This window comes from Carya illinoinensis, chromosome 14 (genome assembly GCF_018687715.1).
Source record: "Carya illinoinensis cultivar Pawnee chromosome 14, C.illinoinensisPawnee_v1, whole genome shotgun sequence".
Classification (NCBI taxonomy): domain Eukaryota; kingdom Viridiplantae; phylum Streptophyta; class Magnoliopsida; order Fagales; family Juglandaceae; genus Carya; species Carya illinoinensis.
In genome coordinates this window covers 3,460,740-3,482,151 of record NC_056765.1, presented here as the reverse complement: position 1 = coordinate 3,482,151, position 21,412 = coordinate 3,460,740, and the positions used below count along the sequence as shown (strand labels likewise).

The 21,412-nt window shown below is 35.4% G+C and overlaps 1 protein-coding gene across 2 annotated transcripts; it reads right to left on the bottom strand.

Moving 5' to 3' along the window:
* Positions 1–3,086: 3,086 nt before the first annotated feature.
* LOC122294459 (glucosamine inositolphosphorylceramide transferase 1-like) lies at positions 3,087–8,214 on the bottom strand. 2 transcript variants are annotated; one of them, XM_043103206.1, is made up of 4 exons: positions 7,615–8,214; positions 7,258–7,380; positions 5,425–5,592; positions 3,087–4,987 (listed from the first exon to the last, which is right to left on the bottom strand). In XM_043103206.1, the coding sequence occupies exons 1-4, from the start codon at positions 7,975–7,977 to the stop codon at positions 3,305–3,307; spliced, it is 2,337 nt and encodes a 778-aa protein (XP_042959140.1). In that variant the 5' UTR covers positions 7,978–8,214; the 3' UTR covers positions 3,087–3,304. The 2 variants fall into 2 exon arrangements, with proteins under 2 accessions (XP_042959140.1, XP_042959141.1); XM_043103207.1 differs by lacking the exon at positions 5,425–5,592.
* Between the last annotated feature and the right edge of the window lie 13,198 nt (positions 8,215–21,412).

Below are 21,412 nucleotides of genomic sequence, written 5' to 3'. Positions count from 1 at the left end.
TGGGGGGCAGAGGGGAAAACTCCACCCTTGCACCATGCAGGGCGACCCCCCCGGCACCATATGGTATAAGTAGCACCTATACCATCTACTCATTACTCTATGATGTAATATTAGATAATTAGAGACTGTTTATTATATTTTACTTATAAATCTATCATCTAATGCTACATTATATAATTATGAGAATATGAATGATGAATAAATTTTTTTCAAAAATATATGTTTACACGATCACAAAAAAGGATATATGTTAAATTTTAATAAGTACTTCTAATACAATAAATTAAGATAATGCCATTCAAATTTCTTATAATTTTGTAGAAAATACTATGCATTCAAGAATTTATGCCAGCTGCCAGCAATGTGGGATAAACTAAAAATAAAAATGTTATTATAATTGGAAAGGACTTTATTTCCAAGATATATTATGTTTATATATTCGAAGAATCTAGGAGAAGATGTCGCTTTTGCTTTTTGAAAGTAGGAAGAGTTGGCAGTTCAACGTGAAGAAGAGTTTGGAAAAGTAAAATCGAGGTGGTCAAACCGTCAAAAAAGTGCTCAGACAACAAAGGGAATGGGACATATGTACTGATGGAAGAAGATACACATTTTCAGCGCTTTAGCTTCGGAAGTACATTAAAATGTTTGGGATAAAATGTTTTACTTGAATCCAGGTATCTATTTTATGACAACTTTCAATAACTTATCTTCTATTTTAGTACTTTTAGTGGGTCTAGTATTTCCAGAAATTGCGATGGCTTCTTTATTTCTTTATGTTAAGAAAAAAAAAAAAAAATTAAGATATAGATATGATACGGCCAAATCTTATCTTTTTTTTTTTTCAAGACTTAGACCATAATATAGATATTGATTTCTTAGAATAAAATATGTGATGCAGTTTCTCCTGAACATAAGCTATTATGCATGCGTAAACATGATATATACATAAATGAATTATAGCTATTTGAAAAAAAAATGGGGATTGGGGCGAATGCCTGAAATGTAAAGTAAATGTATCCATATGTATATATCTATAGGGAATCATACGAAGTGGATCTTATTATTTTAGATCTAAGCAATTCGATGAATTACTCTTAAAAGTTCACATCGGAATAGTACTAGTTGATGAGAGTTATTTCGGAAACACACAAAAAAAGTCAAATTCATTTGGGTTATTCTCTCAATCTCAATAAAATGCAACTAGATCTAGTATAAATTGGTGATCAAAACATATATGGATAGAACTTATAGCGGGGTCTCGAAAAACAAGTAATTTCTGCTGGGCCTTTATCCTTTTTTAAGGTTCATTAGGATTTTTATTAGTTGGAATTTTCACTTATCTTGGTAAGAATTTGATATCTTTATTTACGTCTCCACAAATCATTTCTTTTCTACATGAGATCGTGATGTCTTTCTACGGGATTGCGGGTCTCTTTATTGATATTCCAGTTTTAGAAAGTAAAATAAATAAATAAATTTGAAATTTGCTTGAATTTTTTTTTTTTTTTTAACTTGCGGACAATATTTTTTTTTTTTCAAAATGAATAATGAACAAAGAGAGACAACTTAAATATCTTTTTATTATCTCTTTATATGTCATTAAATATAAATGATTTTTTGTCTTTTATTTATCTATCAATTATTTAATATCACATACGAAAATTAAAAATGAAAATATTGCTTTCCCATGGTATCTCTGAATAATAATTTTTTTTTTTAAAGTAAAGAGAATAAGATATAAATTTGTGGTCACAATCAACCTGAAAACATGGGACCGAAACTGAGTAGTGGGAGTCTGGGAGAATTGAATTCTTATGGTACTCTCAATCGTTGTGGTCCAGCCCGAGAATTAATTGGAAAATCTAAATTAATTTTATGGATATTAACCCGGAATGCAGGGCGCATGCATGCATGCATGGATAATCTCTCTCTCTCTCTGTGTACGTCTGTTTCATGAACATGTACGTGGACGTGGAGCATGAAAAATTAGGTAGGCATGCAGTGTGCGACTCATGAAAGAAACTTGGAATCTCGATACTTTTCGATCTTTTGTCCCTTTCCCAGAGAACAAGTTCATCATGGTCGCATAGGGTCAAGTTAGAAACCAGAAAAGGAGCATCATGTCTGGAATGCTGAGTGAGATGCTGCATCAAGACCACATGCATGCCTGCCAAACTGCCATGGCCGCCTAAGAATTTAGCTTCAAATAAAAATTTTTAATTTTTGAAGTTCTTATTCTTATTGGAATTTTAAAGTTTGGAGTGAGAATGATAAACACACGTTTTTACAACTTTTGAATGATTTCTCAAACAGCATTTGTTCAGAAAATTTGCATGACCCAATATTATTTTTTGGAAAATACTTTATTTACAAAAAGATTATACAAAAGTAAATTCATAAATTGATGTAAGTTGATGTGGTATGTTAAATTGTAAAATTATTTTTATTATAAAGTAAATCTAACGAATTTCATAAAATCACATCAATTTATGGGTTTACTTTGTGTAATTTTTTTGTGTCTGTAGTAATTATCTTTTTGTTATCACATTCTATGATCTAAGAACTCTTAAAGGAATTTAAAGCTTATAGAACCCCAGTAAAAATATATTTTAACAAAATGTTTCTTTCAGCTATTTTGGCAGTTTTTTGTTGCCTGAACATTTTCAACTTCCATGCATTAGCATTTGAGAAGGGAATTCACTTCAGGTTATTTAAAACGGGCCGCAATCTCCAATACTACAACCTGTTGTGCTGACTTAAACAGGAGAGATACGATCAACTCATAATCTGGCTCAATTAGACGTTATGTCATAATGATTCTTGATATCTTAACACACGATAATATTCTTCTGGATCTCTCCAGCTTGTTCCACCCCCATTTGAGGATGAATCTTGTTGATGCATTTTAACGTGTCAAAAATAAATGCAGTGAAATGCATTAAAATAATTCAATTTCATTTCATGTAATCGAAAGCACCACACTAACGAATTTTAGCATCTCAAGCATGTAATCTCTTGCATTAAACGCTGTTTTACCAGGATTCTAACCCAATATTCCAAAGGAAAGAGTGAAGATGAACACATTCTGAAAGGAAACCATCTTTAATCACTTCCCAAAAAGAAAAAACTGACAAAACCAACATACATTCTACAGCCGAAAGCTATTGATGATACCTAATGTTCCCCAAAACAATTCACAACAGGGGAAAAGGATGAACAGAAAATAACCTAAAAATGATACCAAAAGAGGGAAGAAAGAACAAGATGGAAGAGTCAATGCTCTGCAATTATAATTCTTCTGTCACTATGTATCCCAACCATCCTTCCGCCCATCAAATACCCACTTACGGCCAGCCAAACTTCCATACATCTCAGAAAATTTCAGGAGGCAGTTGCTTCTTAACTGGTAATGCACTTTCGTGTTTTGGCTAATTGCTGCACCTGATAACTTCGATGTATCTATTGCCCAAACTGGTCTTACATATTCTACAGCCTTAGATGAGCTTGCATTTGCATACAAGAAATTTAGTAGTATGTCCTCGCAGTTAAAGTACTTATTGACCAATTCCCTCCCTTGCATGGCTGCCTCACCCCAGTACCTCTCAAAGGCCACTTGACTATCAATGAAAGCTGCCCCTGTAAGAATCATGTTATACCCTTTATGTCTTCGGGCATATTTTTCACCCCTATACTTCAATGGGCTTCCATCAATGAGCCGGGGGTAGAAGCCAACAATACGATCTGGGTGCTGACGCCATACCTTAAAACCCCGCTCAATATCATCACAAGTCATCATAATGTCATCGTCAAGCTCCAGAACAGCACGGGTCTTTATCAAGGGATCCATTTTGAACCGATTATTCAGTGAGTTTTCTTTTTCTACTCTGATCCTAACGGGAACTGCTGAGTCCATATCACTCAATTTGGGAGGTATCCCCTTGTTCCACACCACAACAATTTCCCGCACGGAAGGGCACCTTGAATAATGCTTCACAGAGAGTTTCAAATTCCAGACCCTAGCTTCATATGTCATTGTTAATAATGTGAACTGCGAGTAGTGACCTTTCCACAGGTAAGCTTCTTCAGCACCGTTGCCCCCATGGATATATTTAACCCCTGTGCATGTTAGTGCAATGCCAACAACAAATATTATAGCGATAACTAGTTGCCCATAATAGGTATTAGGTCTTAACCATCCTCGTATAAATGAAGGTGCTCTGTTCAAGCGGCTGCAAAACCGCCTCACTTTGGAAGAAAGTAGATTTGACCTTTCCAAAGCCAAAAACACACTACTTCTCTTTCCCGAATTGTGAATGCACCAGTTCAGGGGAATAATACACTTCACAGCTCCCAGTAGCACGCCAAGCAGTACAACAAGGACAGCAACAACTGCAACGGAAGCACAACCAAGAATGAACCGCCAGGATGGATCTCCTGAAGCTACACGGTCCCCATCCATAACCCCAACCCACTCACCAGAACTTAGCTGTTGCACATCAAGTTGATGATAGCGACCACCATTCCATGCATTATGACCTTTATTAGGCTCTATTAAGCCTAAGGGGACTTCAACTTCTTTAAATTCATCTTCTTTAAGAAGTTCTACTTTGAAGATGCGCACACGTCTCCCATATGTTTCACCACAGTCTTGACCAATGCGATAAAGGTTTCCATTGTAGAAAAAGGGTCTCCCTCCGTTTCGAGCCCCCGAGGTCTTGTCGGTATTGTATACAGGGTTCTTCTTGTGTGGTTTCCAAGGACCAAAAGGTGAGCTGCTATACCAGATCTCCAAATGTCCATTCTTGCTGGCACCAAAACCACTGTGATCCGAACCAAAAAGCCAATACTTTCCATCATAGTTAATGATGAAGGAATCAACAAGGGGCTTTTTCATAATGACCTTATACAGTGTCCATTGTAAAGGAAAGTTGAGTGCACGGTAAAGACGAAGTTCCCCTTTCTCACTACTCTCGGGCATCATATAGATCTGCAGGAAACAATAAGAAAAATTAGACAATGCAATCGTACATAAATCTTTCACTGAAATATTCAGTTGACGGAAAACATCGAGTGTTTACTTGTACCCTCTACTAGATTCCTTGATGACTATATTTAACATGAGTGACACTGAAAGTGTTACTGGGCCCACTTGGACAGGTGGAATTTTCTGTTCAGGAAAAATTATAATCACGGGACCTTGGAATTGGACTTATAAACCATCTCAGGGGCTTCCACATCATCCATCTTATATTTTAGGGTATGATCTTGTAGAGGATTTTGATATGTTGATGTCACAGATAAAACATTATTATGAGTCCATTTTCTAGCTTGCAATTGGAATAGAATAATGTTATAAGGTGCTCAAAGATATTTAATTATTTGATGTGTCTATGTGTGCATGCACTAAAGACATTAAAGTTTTACTTCGCCAAGGTAGTCAAAGACATATGGATAAGAGAGATGCCAGTCCTCGTCCAAGGCAATGCCCACTTGTTGCCACGTCACTCCCTTATCAGTACTTTTAGTGACTCCAATGTCTCCTTGCAAAGTGATTGAATTCTTAGTTTCATAGAATAGGTAAAGTGTATCTCCCTGAAACATGATGCCAGAACAGTAGAACAAGATGATAAAGTTAATTTTCCAAAGGAAGTAACAATGAAGAAACTAAAACTAAAGAAGAATTGTTACTAATGATAACAAAGTATATTTTGACTTTACAAAGAATACATATTAATAGAAACTTATAAACATTACAATTCATCTAAGAAATTCTAAATTCTAATTAGGGAAGTTTTTGTAGAAAAGTAAATTTACAAACTGACATGGTTTAATCGGATCTACTTTACAATAAAAAAGTGTTACAATCTAACGTACCATATCAAGCCACGTCGATTTGTAAACTTCCTTTGTAAAACTCTCTTTGTAGACCAAGTATTTCTCTTCTGACCATAACATTAAAGAAAACAATAGCTTAATGACACCTAACATTATGCCTTTAATTTCTCATGTACAAGTAAACTTTACTTAAATTTAGCCAGTATAATTGTCTCATCTTTTTGTGAACAACCAGGGTGATCTGACACACAGAAAACTCGGGGTGGGGCACTTACTTATATAGTTAAATGTGAGATGAAGGTTATATAGCAAAGAAGAGTGACAGTTATTTAAAAGTGAGATGGAGGTCATATTTCAAGGAAGAGCTACATGGGTGTGTTAAAAACCAGGGGAACGCTGCGTTTCCCTGGTCACCCTTTCCTTTGCCTTTGTCTCAGCACCAAAATATCGGGCAGAACCAAGCCAAGGTAACACCACAATAACAATTCTCTCATTTTTTAAAAAAGATTAAAAAAAAATTATGAATAAGGAAAGGGGAAAGTGAGGCCCAATAAATAACAGAGATTTAGGACAGACAAAAGAGACCTCCAGAAGAAACATTTCCCATTATATGGGACAAAAAAGAATGGCTACTGTAATTTATATTTAAGTTTTTTAGAAGAGAACTCTTATGCTCACAATTGTTGATTTCGAATTAAAAAAAAAAAGGCATTCCCTGGCTAATTGTGCATCACGGCAGTTTCTTTCTCCCAATGAAGTGTTTTTGTTCTATTTTTATTTATCTTGTTTTGCGTACACATGCAAACAACAACACATCACAACTCGCTGAATTCTCACACTTGAAACATTAGTCAACCTTCAATCCATGGGAGCCTCAAAAGATACTAATTGAACTGCAACTCTTGGACCTTAGAGATGTTGAGGCGAGAATAAACACAGATCACATATGCACCACTGCAAAATCACTTAAAACCTTACACCATGAAGATCAACTGTTTCCATGTTTGCATGTTCCTTGTAATAGAACCTTATGAATTTCACCAAACAAACAGAACATTTAACCTTGCTAATAAAAAATTGCAATAACATCATGGATGAGATCCCCTGGCCAAGATTATAAAACAAATTAGCTATAAATAGAGATCACAAGCTAAAACAAATACAATATTTTTAAACCCAACTAACACGAGACTCGTATCAAAAGAATAGTAAAAGACAATGATACGTTCGTTTAGAACGCGTGGGCGTCTGCAGGTGGAATTCTTGGATTCCTAAAAGCATTACCCAACTTAGTTGCGTCGCTAGTTATAACACAGCCCTCAATTATTTACAAGAAGACAACAAATCCATAAAACATCGACAAAGTAAAGAAAATGAAACTCGAAGGGAAAAAAAAAAATGAATATGAAACAGAATTAATACCTGAGCATAAAGAAAAGGATCAGCAACAAAGTTGCTGGGGAAGCCAGCATCAGAAACAGAAGCACACGTCAGCACAGGGTTAGCCACCGGCCACGCCGCACTCCCATCCTTCCACACATTCATCTGCATCAAATTTTCCAAGCCCAAAGTAAAGAATTGTTCCAAAATCCAAGACAAACCCAGAATCTTTTTATACCACAGACACCAAAAAAATCACCCAACACCAACAAAAAATAAATATCAATCATGTTAAAAAGAATTGTATTTCCCAATAACCAAAAAAAAAAAAAAAAATCCACTTTTGTGTTAGTTTATTTAATAAGAAGTGAGGAGAGGCAGGGCATGAATGAAACTCACCGCTTCGATGGGTTTGAGAGAGAAGGGAGATTCCCCGTAGAAAACGCCAACCGACCAAGACCCCTCATTGTCCTCCTGGCAGCCAAGCGAGGAGGAGCCAGAACCAGCCAGAGGATTACGGAAGGTGGGCGTGAAGGCGAGCCCGGCGTAGAGCGTGGCAACCGATCCCAAGAGCACGAAGCAACCCAGGAAGAAGACGAATGCGGACGAGAAAAACCGGTGGTGGCCGCCGTGCTGGTTTTCCCTGCACCGCCACCCGCACCAGCATCCCACGCCCATGTCGCAGAAGCTACCACTGGAACCACCGCCATTAGAGGCGCCGCCGCAACCCACCGCAGCCGTCGTCGGACTCGAACCACCCATACCGGAGACACGCACAAATTCGTCGTGCAACCTTCCCCTCAACTCTCAAGCCGACGTAGCATCACTCGACGGTAAGGTCACTTGCACTTCTAAAGGTCGTGTGAAACTACACATTTTCATCAAAATAAAACTACAAATCTATCTACACACTCTCCGCGACATCTATGGTCGGTTAATTATTCTATGCTATTTCCGCTGTTTTTGTGAGAGTGGAGTTATTTGATACTCGCGGCCAAGTTTCACGACAGAAATCATCTATTTATACATATAATAAACTAATAAAGTTCTTTTTTTATAAAAAAAAAAAAAGCAATTAATTTTGGAATCTTTCAAGTGACAGGAGTTTGACCAGTGGGAGTATTACGGTTTTATTCGTGGATTATGGAATTAGGTCGGAGAAAAGTAATGCCTAAAAGATTTTGGTGTATCAATTTTGTGTAGGTTTTTTTGTCAGAAAGTATATTTTATAAATAAATAAATAAATGATATTTTACACATTTTTATTGTATAGTCTGTTAGAAAAGAATACCAAACGGAGATTAAAAATTATAAAAAATAAAATAATTATTAATCTATCTTTTAGATAAATATTATTTTTTACTCACGAATTAAGTTTTGCAAAAAAGAATATGGTAATTCTATCTTTAGAATATAACACTGTTTATATAGTGTATTGATTGTAAATTTTGAATATTAATATTAAAATAAACAGATGTAATAACAACAGTTACAATACTTGATTTGAATTTAAACAAAATGGTTAATATAAAAAATGTGTGACATAAATATCATTGGCAGTTATTAATAATTATCAAAATTTGAAAAAATATATCACTTCGTTTAAATTAAATTCTATCTTATGTATTGTGAAATCCATTCGCCTATAAATTATTAAAAGTTTACTTGTGTTTCTAATATGGGATTAATAAAAATTCACATTAGAAAAAAACTTGAAAAGAAGTCGAAGAAATATTTGAAATAATCCAACATTATCTCACTTTTTTTTATATATATAAATAATGTGTACTGCACACCTAAGATTTGTACGTAGCATTATTATTATTATTTTTAAATAACCTTGTGTAATCGTAGTCCTTTTATAGAAAGTAGATCTGGACAGATTTACATGCCAAACTTCGGATCCTCACGTTCTAATTCATGTTCATTCAATGTAACAAACATGGGAGAGGTTATTCAAAGATGGTAGGGACTATATATTAACTAAAAATACCATAGGTTAGCATTAATTTCTAAGAAATTTTATAAGGTTTATGCTATGGGTGAGCACCGACATTGTCAAAGTCAAAGTTCAAAAATTCTGATTCCAACTTCGACTCCAACTTAATCAAACAAAGTCTAATATGGCATTTAGCTCCGCCTCTCATACGGAATCTGTTTTACTTCTAACTCTGTAAAACATAGCAGAGATCGGAGTTGGATTTCAACATGCAAAAATCTATTTTTGTCATTTTAGACCCACCAAACACTATCATGAGATTGTGATATTGCCAATGAAAAATGAGTGCATAATCGATGGTCAAGATGATTGTAAATTGTAGTAGTATACTATTGTAGAAGTTACATAATCATAGTATAAATTATACTACAATAAGAAATTTGGCATACATAGGAATTAAGTAATATATATATATATATCATAGTATTAATATGAGAAAAATTTAAAGTTAGCAGTTAAATTGTGGTTATAAATGAATATAGTAGTATTAAGCTTATAAGCTATAATGATGTACTCCAAGATGCTTGAAATTAATAGTTTCTGATATGTTATAATTGGAAAATATAGATAAAATAACTCGATTAGTTTAGGAAGAATAAAACAAAAAATTAAAAATAAAAATAAATATTCAATATGGGGATGATGGGTAGCAAAACTTATTTAAGTATGCCACGGTAGAACCATTAACAATTACTCAATGATATATACTAGTATGTGTGAAATTTATTAATAATTTACCATGATATAAACATTAAAAATTACTCTAAGATCTATACAAGTAAATATGTTGCTATTGAATATATGTATAAGGTAAGATTTATGATATAAAGTATACCCCATACCAATTATTATAATTTCAAGGCTATAGTTGTAGTATATGTATGCATAAAATATTAATATACTCATAATATAAATTATATAGCATACATTTAATATTAACACTTATACTAATATAGTATTGAACATGAGTTATAGACTTCAATATAAGTATATATATATATATATATATATGATTACTATATAAAATGAGTAATGCAAATGTAGGTAATATTTAAAACAAAAAAAAGTAAAATTCACTATTAAAAAATTAATTTTTTTTATGTAAGTTCTGTATTTATTCATTTTTTTAAAAAGATTGTGCATCGCTTATGCAATCAATGAGTACAAATATTATTTATCTTAATTAAGTGCTTGGGCTGTAGGGCAACATGATAGAAAGGAATAATGGAAGAAAAGAAGTATAATCGTTTCCCAAATGGTTTTATTTCATTTAATTAATTAAATAGAAGTGCTATAACTATAAATATATTTTATAAAAAAAATTTATAAATTAATGCGACTTTATATAATATATTATATTTATTTTATAAAAAAATAATTATATAATCTGACGTATTATATAAAATAATATTAATTTATAAATTTATTTTTATAAAATTCTTTCTTAACTAAAACATTTCTATTAATTCAAATATTGACTTCTCTGTCTCTCTTCCTCTTATCCCCATTGTAGGTTCAAAGGGCAAGGGCCGGGAATCGGGGATGGGAAGGTGCATGTTTCATGACCCCTACTCATTGACTGATGCCTCGAAATTATTACTAATAATACCAAAAGGAGCCACCATTCTTATGTGGGATTAAAAAAATAAGAAAACTGATGGGACTTTAGTGGGCTTACGCAATTATAAAATAGTCAATGGACTAATGACTCTGGACGTACAATGTATAATTAAGAACAAAAGATCAAGTTGAAACGCTTGCAATGTTTATATACGTGTATCTGGCAGACAGGGAGGGGAATAAAAATTTTGAGATTAAGATGAATATTTAAAATATTATTTTTTCATATTATAATTATTTTAATATTTAAAAATTTTAAATTGTTTATTATATTTTATATAAAAATTTAATAAAATTATAATGATGAAATAAAAATTCTCTATCTCTAAACCTACCAGATCAATCTCATCCTAATCTTTTGTTGTTTGTAATATTGTTTAAGTACTAATAAACTTTCTTCAAGATGTTTTCTCAAAATTCAGCCTATTAACATGTCTTGTAGATTAATCGTTGGCCATCTTAAGGGGTCTACAACTCGGTTTACATAGGGGAATAAATAATCCGGTGATTGAGAGTGATTCTTTAATAATAGTCCAACCCTTTCAAGAAAGGAGTGTCCACGTCTCTCCTTGGTAACGTGCCGAAAGACAATCAGGATCTGATGCAATTCTTTCCCAAGTGCAGCATACAACATGTTGGGCGTCTTGGTAATGAAGGGACACACAAGTTGGCAAAGCATGCTTGGCATATTGAGTCTATACCTGAATATATTCAGTCTGTTATGTGGGTGGATAAACATTGACTGTAACGTTTCGCTTCAGTTTCAATGGAAATGTTTTATAAATAAAATAATGTCCTATAATTTTTTTTTTAAAAAAAACCCGACGTGTCTTTCGAAAATTTAAGTAGTGTTATAGTTCTAAAAATATTTTACAAAAATAATTAAAATTGACATAATTTCATATAATCTATTAAATCTATTTTAAAATAATACACGACAATTTAAAACAAAAAGTACTCCGTGGGATTATTTAGTAATTGCAAATGCAAACTAATCTATTTGAAGTCTTTGTTCTAAAATGCCCACCGTCGAAAAAGAACAATATTAGTGTCCAAGCAAGTGTACACCTTTTTATGAGTAGTTGTTTGAAATAATAATTTTTTATTTGTAAAAATTAGAAAATCTTTTTTTTTTTTTTATTATTGTTTAATATTTTATTATTTTTTATTTTTATTATTATTCATATATATGATATCACCACGCATTCTAAGAATTGCAAAAGCAGCATCAACTAGGAGGCAGCGTCTGAGAATTTTCTATAAATTTGAATAAAAGAAAACGAAGTGGTGCACGCAGCTTTTGGACACGATGGACCCACTATCGCCAAAGTGCATTTTGTTTTCAGTGCTGGATAGAACATTTTCTCCTTGTTTTTTTGAAAAAAATCGTGTTCACATTTGGTGATTGGTTCGTGAACAAGAAGCTAGGCGGATAGGGATCAGAAACTGTATGGGTTCAACCAAAATTCAAAGGTGTAATTAATATAAGACACCAAGAATTGGAAAAATGATAAAAAAAACCACAACTTTCTAGACTTGGGATTTCCATTTAACGTATAGAGTTAAGAAGAGTTGGAAAAGTTTGGAGAGTGGAATGAAATTTTTTTTTATAAATAGTAATAAAATAGTTTGTGAATAGTAATAAAATAATTTAAATTGATATTTTATGAGATTTTAAAATAGAAAAAATTAAATAAAAAATATTATTAAAATCTATTTTTTTTAATATTATTTTTGTTTAGTGATTTGAAAATGTTAAATTATTTTTTATTTTTTATTTGAAAGTTTGGAAAATTTGTAATGTTTAGTTTAAAAGTATTTGTATTTGAGTGATGTTTGGAAAGGAGATACGATGAGAATTTTGATATGAATGTTTTTTCCAAACAAGCCCTTATAACCATAAGTTCATAAATTGATGTGATTTTATGTGATATATTAGATCTATTTTATAATAAAATTAATTTTACAATTGACATAATAAATTAAATTATGTCAATATTAAAATTCTTTTGTGAGCAAAACATTTCTCGAGATAGAGTTTATATTGATTGGATGGGATGATAAGAAAAGAAAGAGCAGAGAAAGTTCATTCTTGCTGTTTAATTTTGGTTACCAAGTGCCACACCCATAAACGGATATTAAAAAGAAGCAGTAGTAATGGAGTTTCTCGAGATTAAACTAATTGCTATTCTAAGAGGTTTGCAATTTTGCATTCCTCTTGGCTTGCAATCTTCAAGCATTGAAACTAATTCCTTGATTTTAGTTTAAGAGCTAACAAAATCTGCTATGTCAAACTCTATGCATGGGAATGTGATTGCAGATATTAAACAAATGCAAGGTGCCAAATGTTGTGAAAAACGATGACAATGAATTGAGAGATAATAACGAACGAGAAAAACAATCACACACGCAATCACACACGACACAAGATGTACGTGGTTTGGCAAATTGCCTACGTCCACGGGAGCTGCAGAGGATTTTATTATTGAGGAATATCACATTACAAGATGGATCTCAACACTGTTCGTCCACAGTGTTTTTCGTGTCTATAGTACCCAGACATAAGAGTCAAAATTCATATATATAGTTCAAACGGCGGAATCCCTAAAATCGTATGTTCGCTCGAGCGGCGTGTCGAGCGCGCGTCGAGCGAACTTCCCTTCCGCGTCCCGCTCAAGCTCACTGTCCAGCTGATGTCGAGCGTTCGACTCTGCTTGACTTCGCTCGAGCAGCCAATGCCTCCGCTCGAGCGAACTCCTCCCGCTCGAGCTCACTGTCGAGCTGACGTCAAGCGTTCGACTCTGCCTGACTTCGCTCGAGCGGCCAATGCCTCCGCTCGAGCGGTGTGGACCAGACTCCACAGTACTCAACAATTCTCCCACTTGGAGACTGGTACACTCGCTGTATCGCCGTCTTCCTCAAACATGATATCCTCCACCTCTGCAACTCACTGCTCCTATCTTCATTCTAGAAGACCAACTGAAGTTGTGTGCAACTTCAGTTTCTCAAGCGTAACACCCCTTGTCAACATATCAGTAGGGTTCTTGCTTCCACAAATCTTCTCAAATAACAACTGTCTGTCATCTAACAATGACCGTATGAAGTGATACCTGATCTGAATGTGTTTGGTCCTGGAATGGAATGCTGGATTCTTGGCAAGGAATATGGCACTCTGACTGTCACTGTAGAGAGTGCCTTTATGATTCTTCTTACCCAATTCTTCCAAGAAGCCTTGTAGCCATATCATCTCCTTTGCAGCCTCTGACACTGCAATATACTCAGCTTCTGTTGTAGACAAAGAAACTGTTTTCTGTAGATTAGAACCCCATGACACTGCAGTACCACCAAGTGTATAAACAAAGCCCGTGGTACTCTTTCTGCTGTCAATATCTCCAGCTAAATCAGCATCAACATAGCCCTGCACCTCCAAGCTCTCTCCAGAGAAACATAAACAGGTTTCTGAGGAACCCTTTAGGTACCTCAAAATCCACTTCACTGCTTCCCAATGTTGCTTTCCTGGGTTACTCATGTATCTACTCACAACTCCCACTGCATGGGCAATATTCAGTCTTGTGCAAACCATAGCATACATAAGTGACCCAATAGCTGAGGCATAAGGAACCTTACTCATGTAATCTTGTTCCTCCTCTGACTCTGGTGACTGATTCTTGCTGAGTCTGCAGTGACTTCCCAAGGGTGTGCCAACTGGTTTGGCCTTGTCCATATTGAACCTACTGAGTACCTTTTTCACATACTCAGCCTGTGAGAGTCTCAACGTACCTCTGACTCTGTCTCTGACAATTCTCATGCCAAAGATTTGCTTTGCAGCTTCCAAATCCTTCATTGCAAAGTGCTCTGACATCTGCTTCTTCAGATTATTGATCTCATCAATACTAGCCCCTGCAATAAGCATGTCATCCACATACAACAGCAAAATAATGTAAGAATTGTCAAAATGCCTGACATAGCAGCAGTAATCTGCCTGACATCTAATATACCCTGCACTGTGCATGAAGTTGTCAAATTTCTTGTACCACTGTCTAGGAGCTTGCTTCAGGCCATACAAGCTCTTCTTCAGTCTGCAAACTGAACCTTCCTTTCCCTGTACCACAAACCCCTCAGGCTGGTGCATGTAGATGTCTTCTTCAAGGTCTCCATGAAGAAAAGCTGTCTTCATGTAACAACCCGCTAGAAATTCAATTGTGAAATTTCTATTAACTTTAGGAATCTCGTGAAAAACCCATAAGTTTTCACGAATCCATTAATCGTATAGGTTTTTGTCTAACTACATAGTTAGTGTTATTATTTACTGTGGTATCAGAAGTGTATTTTTGATTATTGGAGATAGTTAGAAGTGTCAAAATGTATTATGGTTTGTGCCATTAGACTCGGAGGGTTATTTAAAGTCTTATGGCGCAATAACATTTTTTTCATATTTTCGGACAAAACGTCTGTTCAAAACTGTAGATATTATTGGATAAAAAGAAATATCTTGAGGTAATTTTCGTGAATATTATTGGGTAAAAATATTTTGAGTTGATTTTTATAGATATTATTAGATAAAAATATCTTAAGTTGATTTTTGTAGATATTATTAGATAGAATATTATGAGATAATCTTTTATAGATATTTTGGGTAGGAGAAAACCACACTTAACTCTCAACTCCAGCCTTATCACCTCCCTTATCTCTTCCATAAATGTGTCCAGCCAGCACCCATGAACTTATCTTCAATTACTCCTTATAATAAAAGATTATCAAACACTCTCTCTCGGACAGATTTTAAGAGATCTTTTGCATGCCCATTTCGAAGCTGTTGTAAGTGTTTTATCATAAAGTCTCCTTCATATAAGTTGTTCCTTTTTTAGTCTAGTTTACATGGATATCTTATTTGCCCCATTTGAAGATCATTTGGTCAGTCAAATATTGTGTAAACTATAAAAAGGTCATTCTAGGAGATAAACTGGAGAATATGTTATAGTTTGGAGTTTTTGACCAAGCTAATGGATAGATATTGGTCCGAAATTTTTATGGAGTATTGTTAACATGTATATGTGACTATTGGTTGAGGATTTTTGCATGATTAAAGGTTTTGATGAAAGATGTTCTTAGATTTAGAAACTTAGAAACTGGAAGAGGAAAAACAGTTTCTGTTTTGAGAAAGTTTAACTCTTTGGTGGTCTAAACCTATTCTAATGACTTTGATAATTTTATTGGAGGATCCTAAACATCTTATATACATGTTATATTATTATTTTGAAGATATTTGATATTAGTTTCAAATATATGAAATTTTATGCAAAGAGATATTTAAATAAGTCAAAGTGTGGATATTCTTGGCTAAATTTATGTTTTGGTTAATTTCTAACCATATGATCTTGAATTAGAAGCTTATATATGTTTTAGGACATCTTTTTAAACCATGTGATGGTTTGGTTTGAAGATCATATATTTATAAGTCATAGATCAAGAGATTTATCAAAACTAGTTGAGGGAAAAGTTTATGTTTTTGGACTAAGTGTAAAACCAAAAACTCCAAATGTTATTTTGTGATTTTGGTGACTTTAGTTTGATGATTTAAAGCATGGTTGATGTTAGGATGATATTATGAATATGTTAGAAGTAAGATTTGATTTTTTGAAATTCTTGGAGATGTTTTGATTTAAGGTCAAAACTTGTGATTCAAGTGCTTGGATCTTTTTACAAAAAAGTTTGGTGTTGATTATTAGCTTTTTCTAAATGGATGTTTTAAGTATGGTTTTGAACTTAGGATTGGAAGATGTTTGTTGCAAAATTTTGGTTTAAGCATGAGTTTTGAAGTTGGAAGGAATTGCAATAAAAATAAAGGGAAATGGCCTATGGATGTTTCGACCATAGTGTGTTCTTCATAGTTGTGTTTTGTTTTAAATTTTTCTGAGTTGATATTTAAGTTTAGGACAAGATTTACATGAGGAATGTAAATTTTGGAAACTTTTGGAGTTAGTATGCAAAATCCTTAAGTTATGGGTAAAACGGTCATTTTCCCACATGTAGAGAGTAAAATGAAAATTTTACTCTTTAAGTTAGTATTTTCCATATTTCAAATTATTAGTGATTTAGTTCTAACTTTTAGAATCACTAATTACAGCTTCTCGTGATCGCACTTGAAGTTTTATAAGAAACGCAGAGATCGAGGTAAGTTAGCTTTTAACTTACTAGCAGTCTACTGTGTATGTGTGCTAAGTAAAAGAATTACAGTTTATGTATGTATGTTATCATATATGTCATGCCATGCCAAGTTATCATGTAATTGTCTATTATACAGAATTTATTCTGTCATCAATTTTTATCTGTTACACAATATATTCTGTCATGTATTACTATACATTACAAATATGTCATGCTAAATATGTTGTTTGTTATATGTTATGCCATGTTACGAAATGTTACTATCTCAAGTTGGTTATGTATTTCAAATTATGTTCAAGTCACGTTATGTTACGTTAGGGCTTCAGTCCTTTCATATTCCAGTCACGTTTCATCTTGAGTATATTCAGTTTATGTAGAATACATGGGGCCACAACAACTGTGGAGTATGTATTTAACTGCATAATGATGTATAGAATACATGGGGCCACAACAACTGTGGAGTATGTATTTACACATAGAATACATGGGGCCACAACAACTGTGGAGTATGTATTTTTAATGTTAAGTCAAGTTTGTGTAGAATACATGGGGCCACAACAACTGTGGAGTATGTATTTACACGTAGAATACATGGGGCCACAACAACTGTGGAGTATGTATTTTTCATGTTAATTCAAGTTTCAGATCAAGTTCATGTCAAGTCAAGTTCAGTTCATGATTCAATTTAAGCTATGTCAAATATGCTATGTTATACGCTAAGTTATGCTTTAATTACTTATAAATTTGATTATGCATTTATGCTTTTACTGTCATACATGCATCATTAGTCTGTATGGAAGTTTTTTTGTTAACTTGCTGAGATTTGTAATCAAATCTCACTGTGGTAGTCCCAACTACCATTCCCCCCGAATGGTAGATCTTGTTACAGGACCTGAAGGAGGATCAGGAGCTGACCAACTAGACACAGTCGACTGAACGACGGTGCGTCGTTAATGTTAATATAGTAGTTAAATTACTACTTGTACGATGGAGTTGCATCTCCAGTACTTTTGGATCATAACTATTTTGGAATAGTGCTGTGATCTTAATTATTCAATGGATCTTTATGTATGAAGTATGTTTTAAGTATTGGGATATTTTCAGTTTGGTGCATAGTATTGCTAAAGAAAAAAATTATCCGCTGCGAATATTGCATAATGTTAGATGCATGTTAGGATTATTGCATCTTATATGTCATGAACGGGGGCAGGTAACCTTGTGTTGCATGTCTCGACGCTTCAAATGTCCGTCCGATCCCAAACGGAATTTGGGGGCGTCACACTTCACATCTAACTGCTCAAGAAATAGATCTTCAGTGGCAACCATAGCCAGTACCATCCTGATATTTGTGATCTTTACCACAGGAGAAAAGATCTCAGAGTAATCAATACCCTGCTTTTGCCGAAAGCCTTTTACAACAAGTCTAGCCTTGTACCTCTTACTGCCGTCATGCTCAGTTTTCACCCGGTACACCCACTTGTTGTGTAATGCCTTCTTCCCTGATGGAAGTTCTGTCAACTCCCATGTCTGATTCCCTAGTAGGGAATCCATCTCGTCTTTCATGGCCAGCTCCCACTTGCTAGAATTCTCATCTTGCAAGGTTTCTTCATAACTCTGCGGTTCTCCACCATCTGTCAACAAAATGTAATTCAAAGTAGGTGAGAAACGCTGTGGAGGACGTATAGTCCTAACTGACCTGCGAACTGCAACTGTAGGAGTAGACGGTTCTGAAACTGCCTGCGGAATAATAGGAATGGGTGCACTGGACCAACTCTCCCCGTCACTCACATCTCTACATTGCACTGTGACCTCTGGTAGGTCATCCAATCCTACAAACTCGGACTCCTGAGGGGCTACTGCAGAAGCTGTACTCGACTTATCCTTGTACATCATTTTCTCATTGAAAATCACATTCCTGCTTCTTATGATTTTCCGACCCTGATCATCCCAGAAACGATAGCCAAATGCCTCGTCTTCATAGCCAATGAAATAGCATTTCTTTGACTTAGCCTCAAGCTTACTACGAGCATCAGAATCAACAAGCACATAAGAAAGACAACCAAAGGTTTTAAGGTGAGAAAACTTAACCTCTTTCCCGCTCCAAACCTCCTCAGGTAATCCACAATCCAGTGGAACTGATGGCCCTCTATTTATCAAATAAACGGCAGTGCTGACTGCATCTGCCCAGAAAGTGGGTGGTAGTCCGGCGTGTAACCTCATGCTTCTAGCACGCTCATTAATAGTCCTGTTCATACGCTCAGCAACTCCATTTTGCTGTGGTGTCCCAGGAATGGTCTTCTCCATTCTGATACCCAGAGCTGCACAATACTCCTTGAACCCGCCATCAACATACTCACCACCATTGTCAGACCTCAAACACTTCAGTTTCAAGCCTGTCTCTGTCTCAACCATGGCTTTTCAAATTTTGAAAACATTAAATACTTCAGATTTATGTTTCAAAAAATAAATCCATACCTTCCTACTATGGTCATCAATGAACGTAACATAGTAGCGAGAACCTCCAAGATATGCAACTGGGGAAGGACCCCACACATCTGTGTGCACAAGATCAAGTCTTCCTGTCTTTGGCGTCCTGCCACTTTTCAAGAAGCTGACATTTTTTTGTTTCCCCATAACACAATTCTCACACATACCGAGATCAACTGTCTTCAGTTCTGGTAGCTTGCCTCTAGACAGAAGTTCCATCATGCCCTTCTGACTCATATGGCCAAGCCTACAATGCCACAAATCTGCTGTGCTCTCTGCAACGGTAGTAGCAATAGTGTCAATTAAACCAGTAGTCATATATAGTGTACCAGTTTTCTTACCCCGAGCTAGGACCAATGCCCCTTTTGTGACCTTCCAGGTGCTATCTGAGAACACCACTGAATAACCACACTCATCAAGCTGCCCAACAGAAATGAGGTTCTTCTTCAACTCAGGAATGTGCCTGACCTTTTGCAAGGTCCATTTGTTCTTGCTAGGGAGTGCAATGTCAATGTCTCCCATCTCCACTACGTTCAAAGCCTCACCATCAGCCAAATATACCTTCCTAAAATCACCTGCAACATAATTCCGCATTAGTTCCCGGTGGGAAGATGTATGGAAGGAAGCCCCTGAATCCAGTATCCAGTCATCAACTGGACTATGAACTGCAAACAATAGTGCATCCTGTACTTCTTCAGTTACCACATTAGCACTATCATTCTCCGTCTTCTTGGGGTTTTTGTAGTTTTTCTTTATGTGGCCAACTTTGCTACAATTCCAGCAAGTTGCCTGCTGACCAGGCCTCGACTTGCTCTTGCCCCTGTACTTTGATTTTGATCTTCCTCTGTTTGAGTTCCTGTCATGTGATCTCCCTCGAGAATCAACATTTAGGGCTGAACTCAAACCCGAGGTCTCGCCTGAATCTTTCCTGTGCACCTCCTCAGCCAAAATCAAATCACGAATATCATCATATTTCAGTTTAGTTTTACCAGCAGAATTACTAACAACCATTCTCATGGCTTCCCAACTATTTGGCAATGAAGCCAATAGTATCAGTGCACGTATCTCATCATCAAATTCAATTTCAACAGACGACAATTGGTTTGTGATAGTATTAAAATCATTCAGATGCTGTGCAACAGACGTACCATCTGCCATTTTCAAATTGAATAACTTTTTCATCAGATGTACCTTGTTATTCGCTGACGGCTTTTCATACATACCTGACAAAGCCGCCATGAGATCCGTCGTCGTCTTCTCCTTGATGAAGTTGTGTGCAACGGATCTCGACAGGGTTAATCGAATAACCCCCAGAACCTGTCGATCCAACAGGTTCCAACTAGCATCATCCATCTTTTCCGGTTGCTGCCCCAATAGTGGAAGATGAAGTTTCTTCCCATAGAGGTAGTCCTCTATCTGCATCCTCCAGTATCCAAAATTCGTGCCATCAAACTTCTCGATCCCCGATACCTTCAATTCATCTCCAGCCATCGTTTCTCCTCAGACCCGAACCTTGGCTCTTGATACCAATTGTTGTGTAAAACGATGACAATGAATTGAGAGATAATAACGAATGAGAAAAACAATCACACACGACACAAGATGTACGTGGTTCGACAAATTGCCTACGTCCACGGGAGCTGCAGATGATTTTATTATTGAGGAATATCACACTACAAGATGGATCTCAACACTGTTCGTCCACAGTGTTTTTCGTGTCTACAGTACCCAGACATAAGAGTCAAAAATCATATATATAGTTCAAACGGCGGAATCCCTAAAATCGTATGTTCGCTCGAGCGGCGTGTCGAGCGCGCGTCGAGCGAACTTCCCTTCCGCGTCCCGCTCGAGCTCACTGTCGAGCTGATGTCGAGCGTTCGACTCTGCCTGACTTCGCTCGAGCGGCCAATGTCTCCGCTCGAG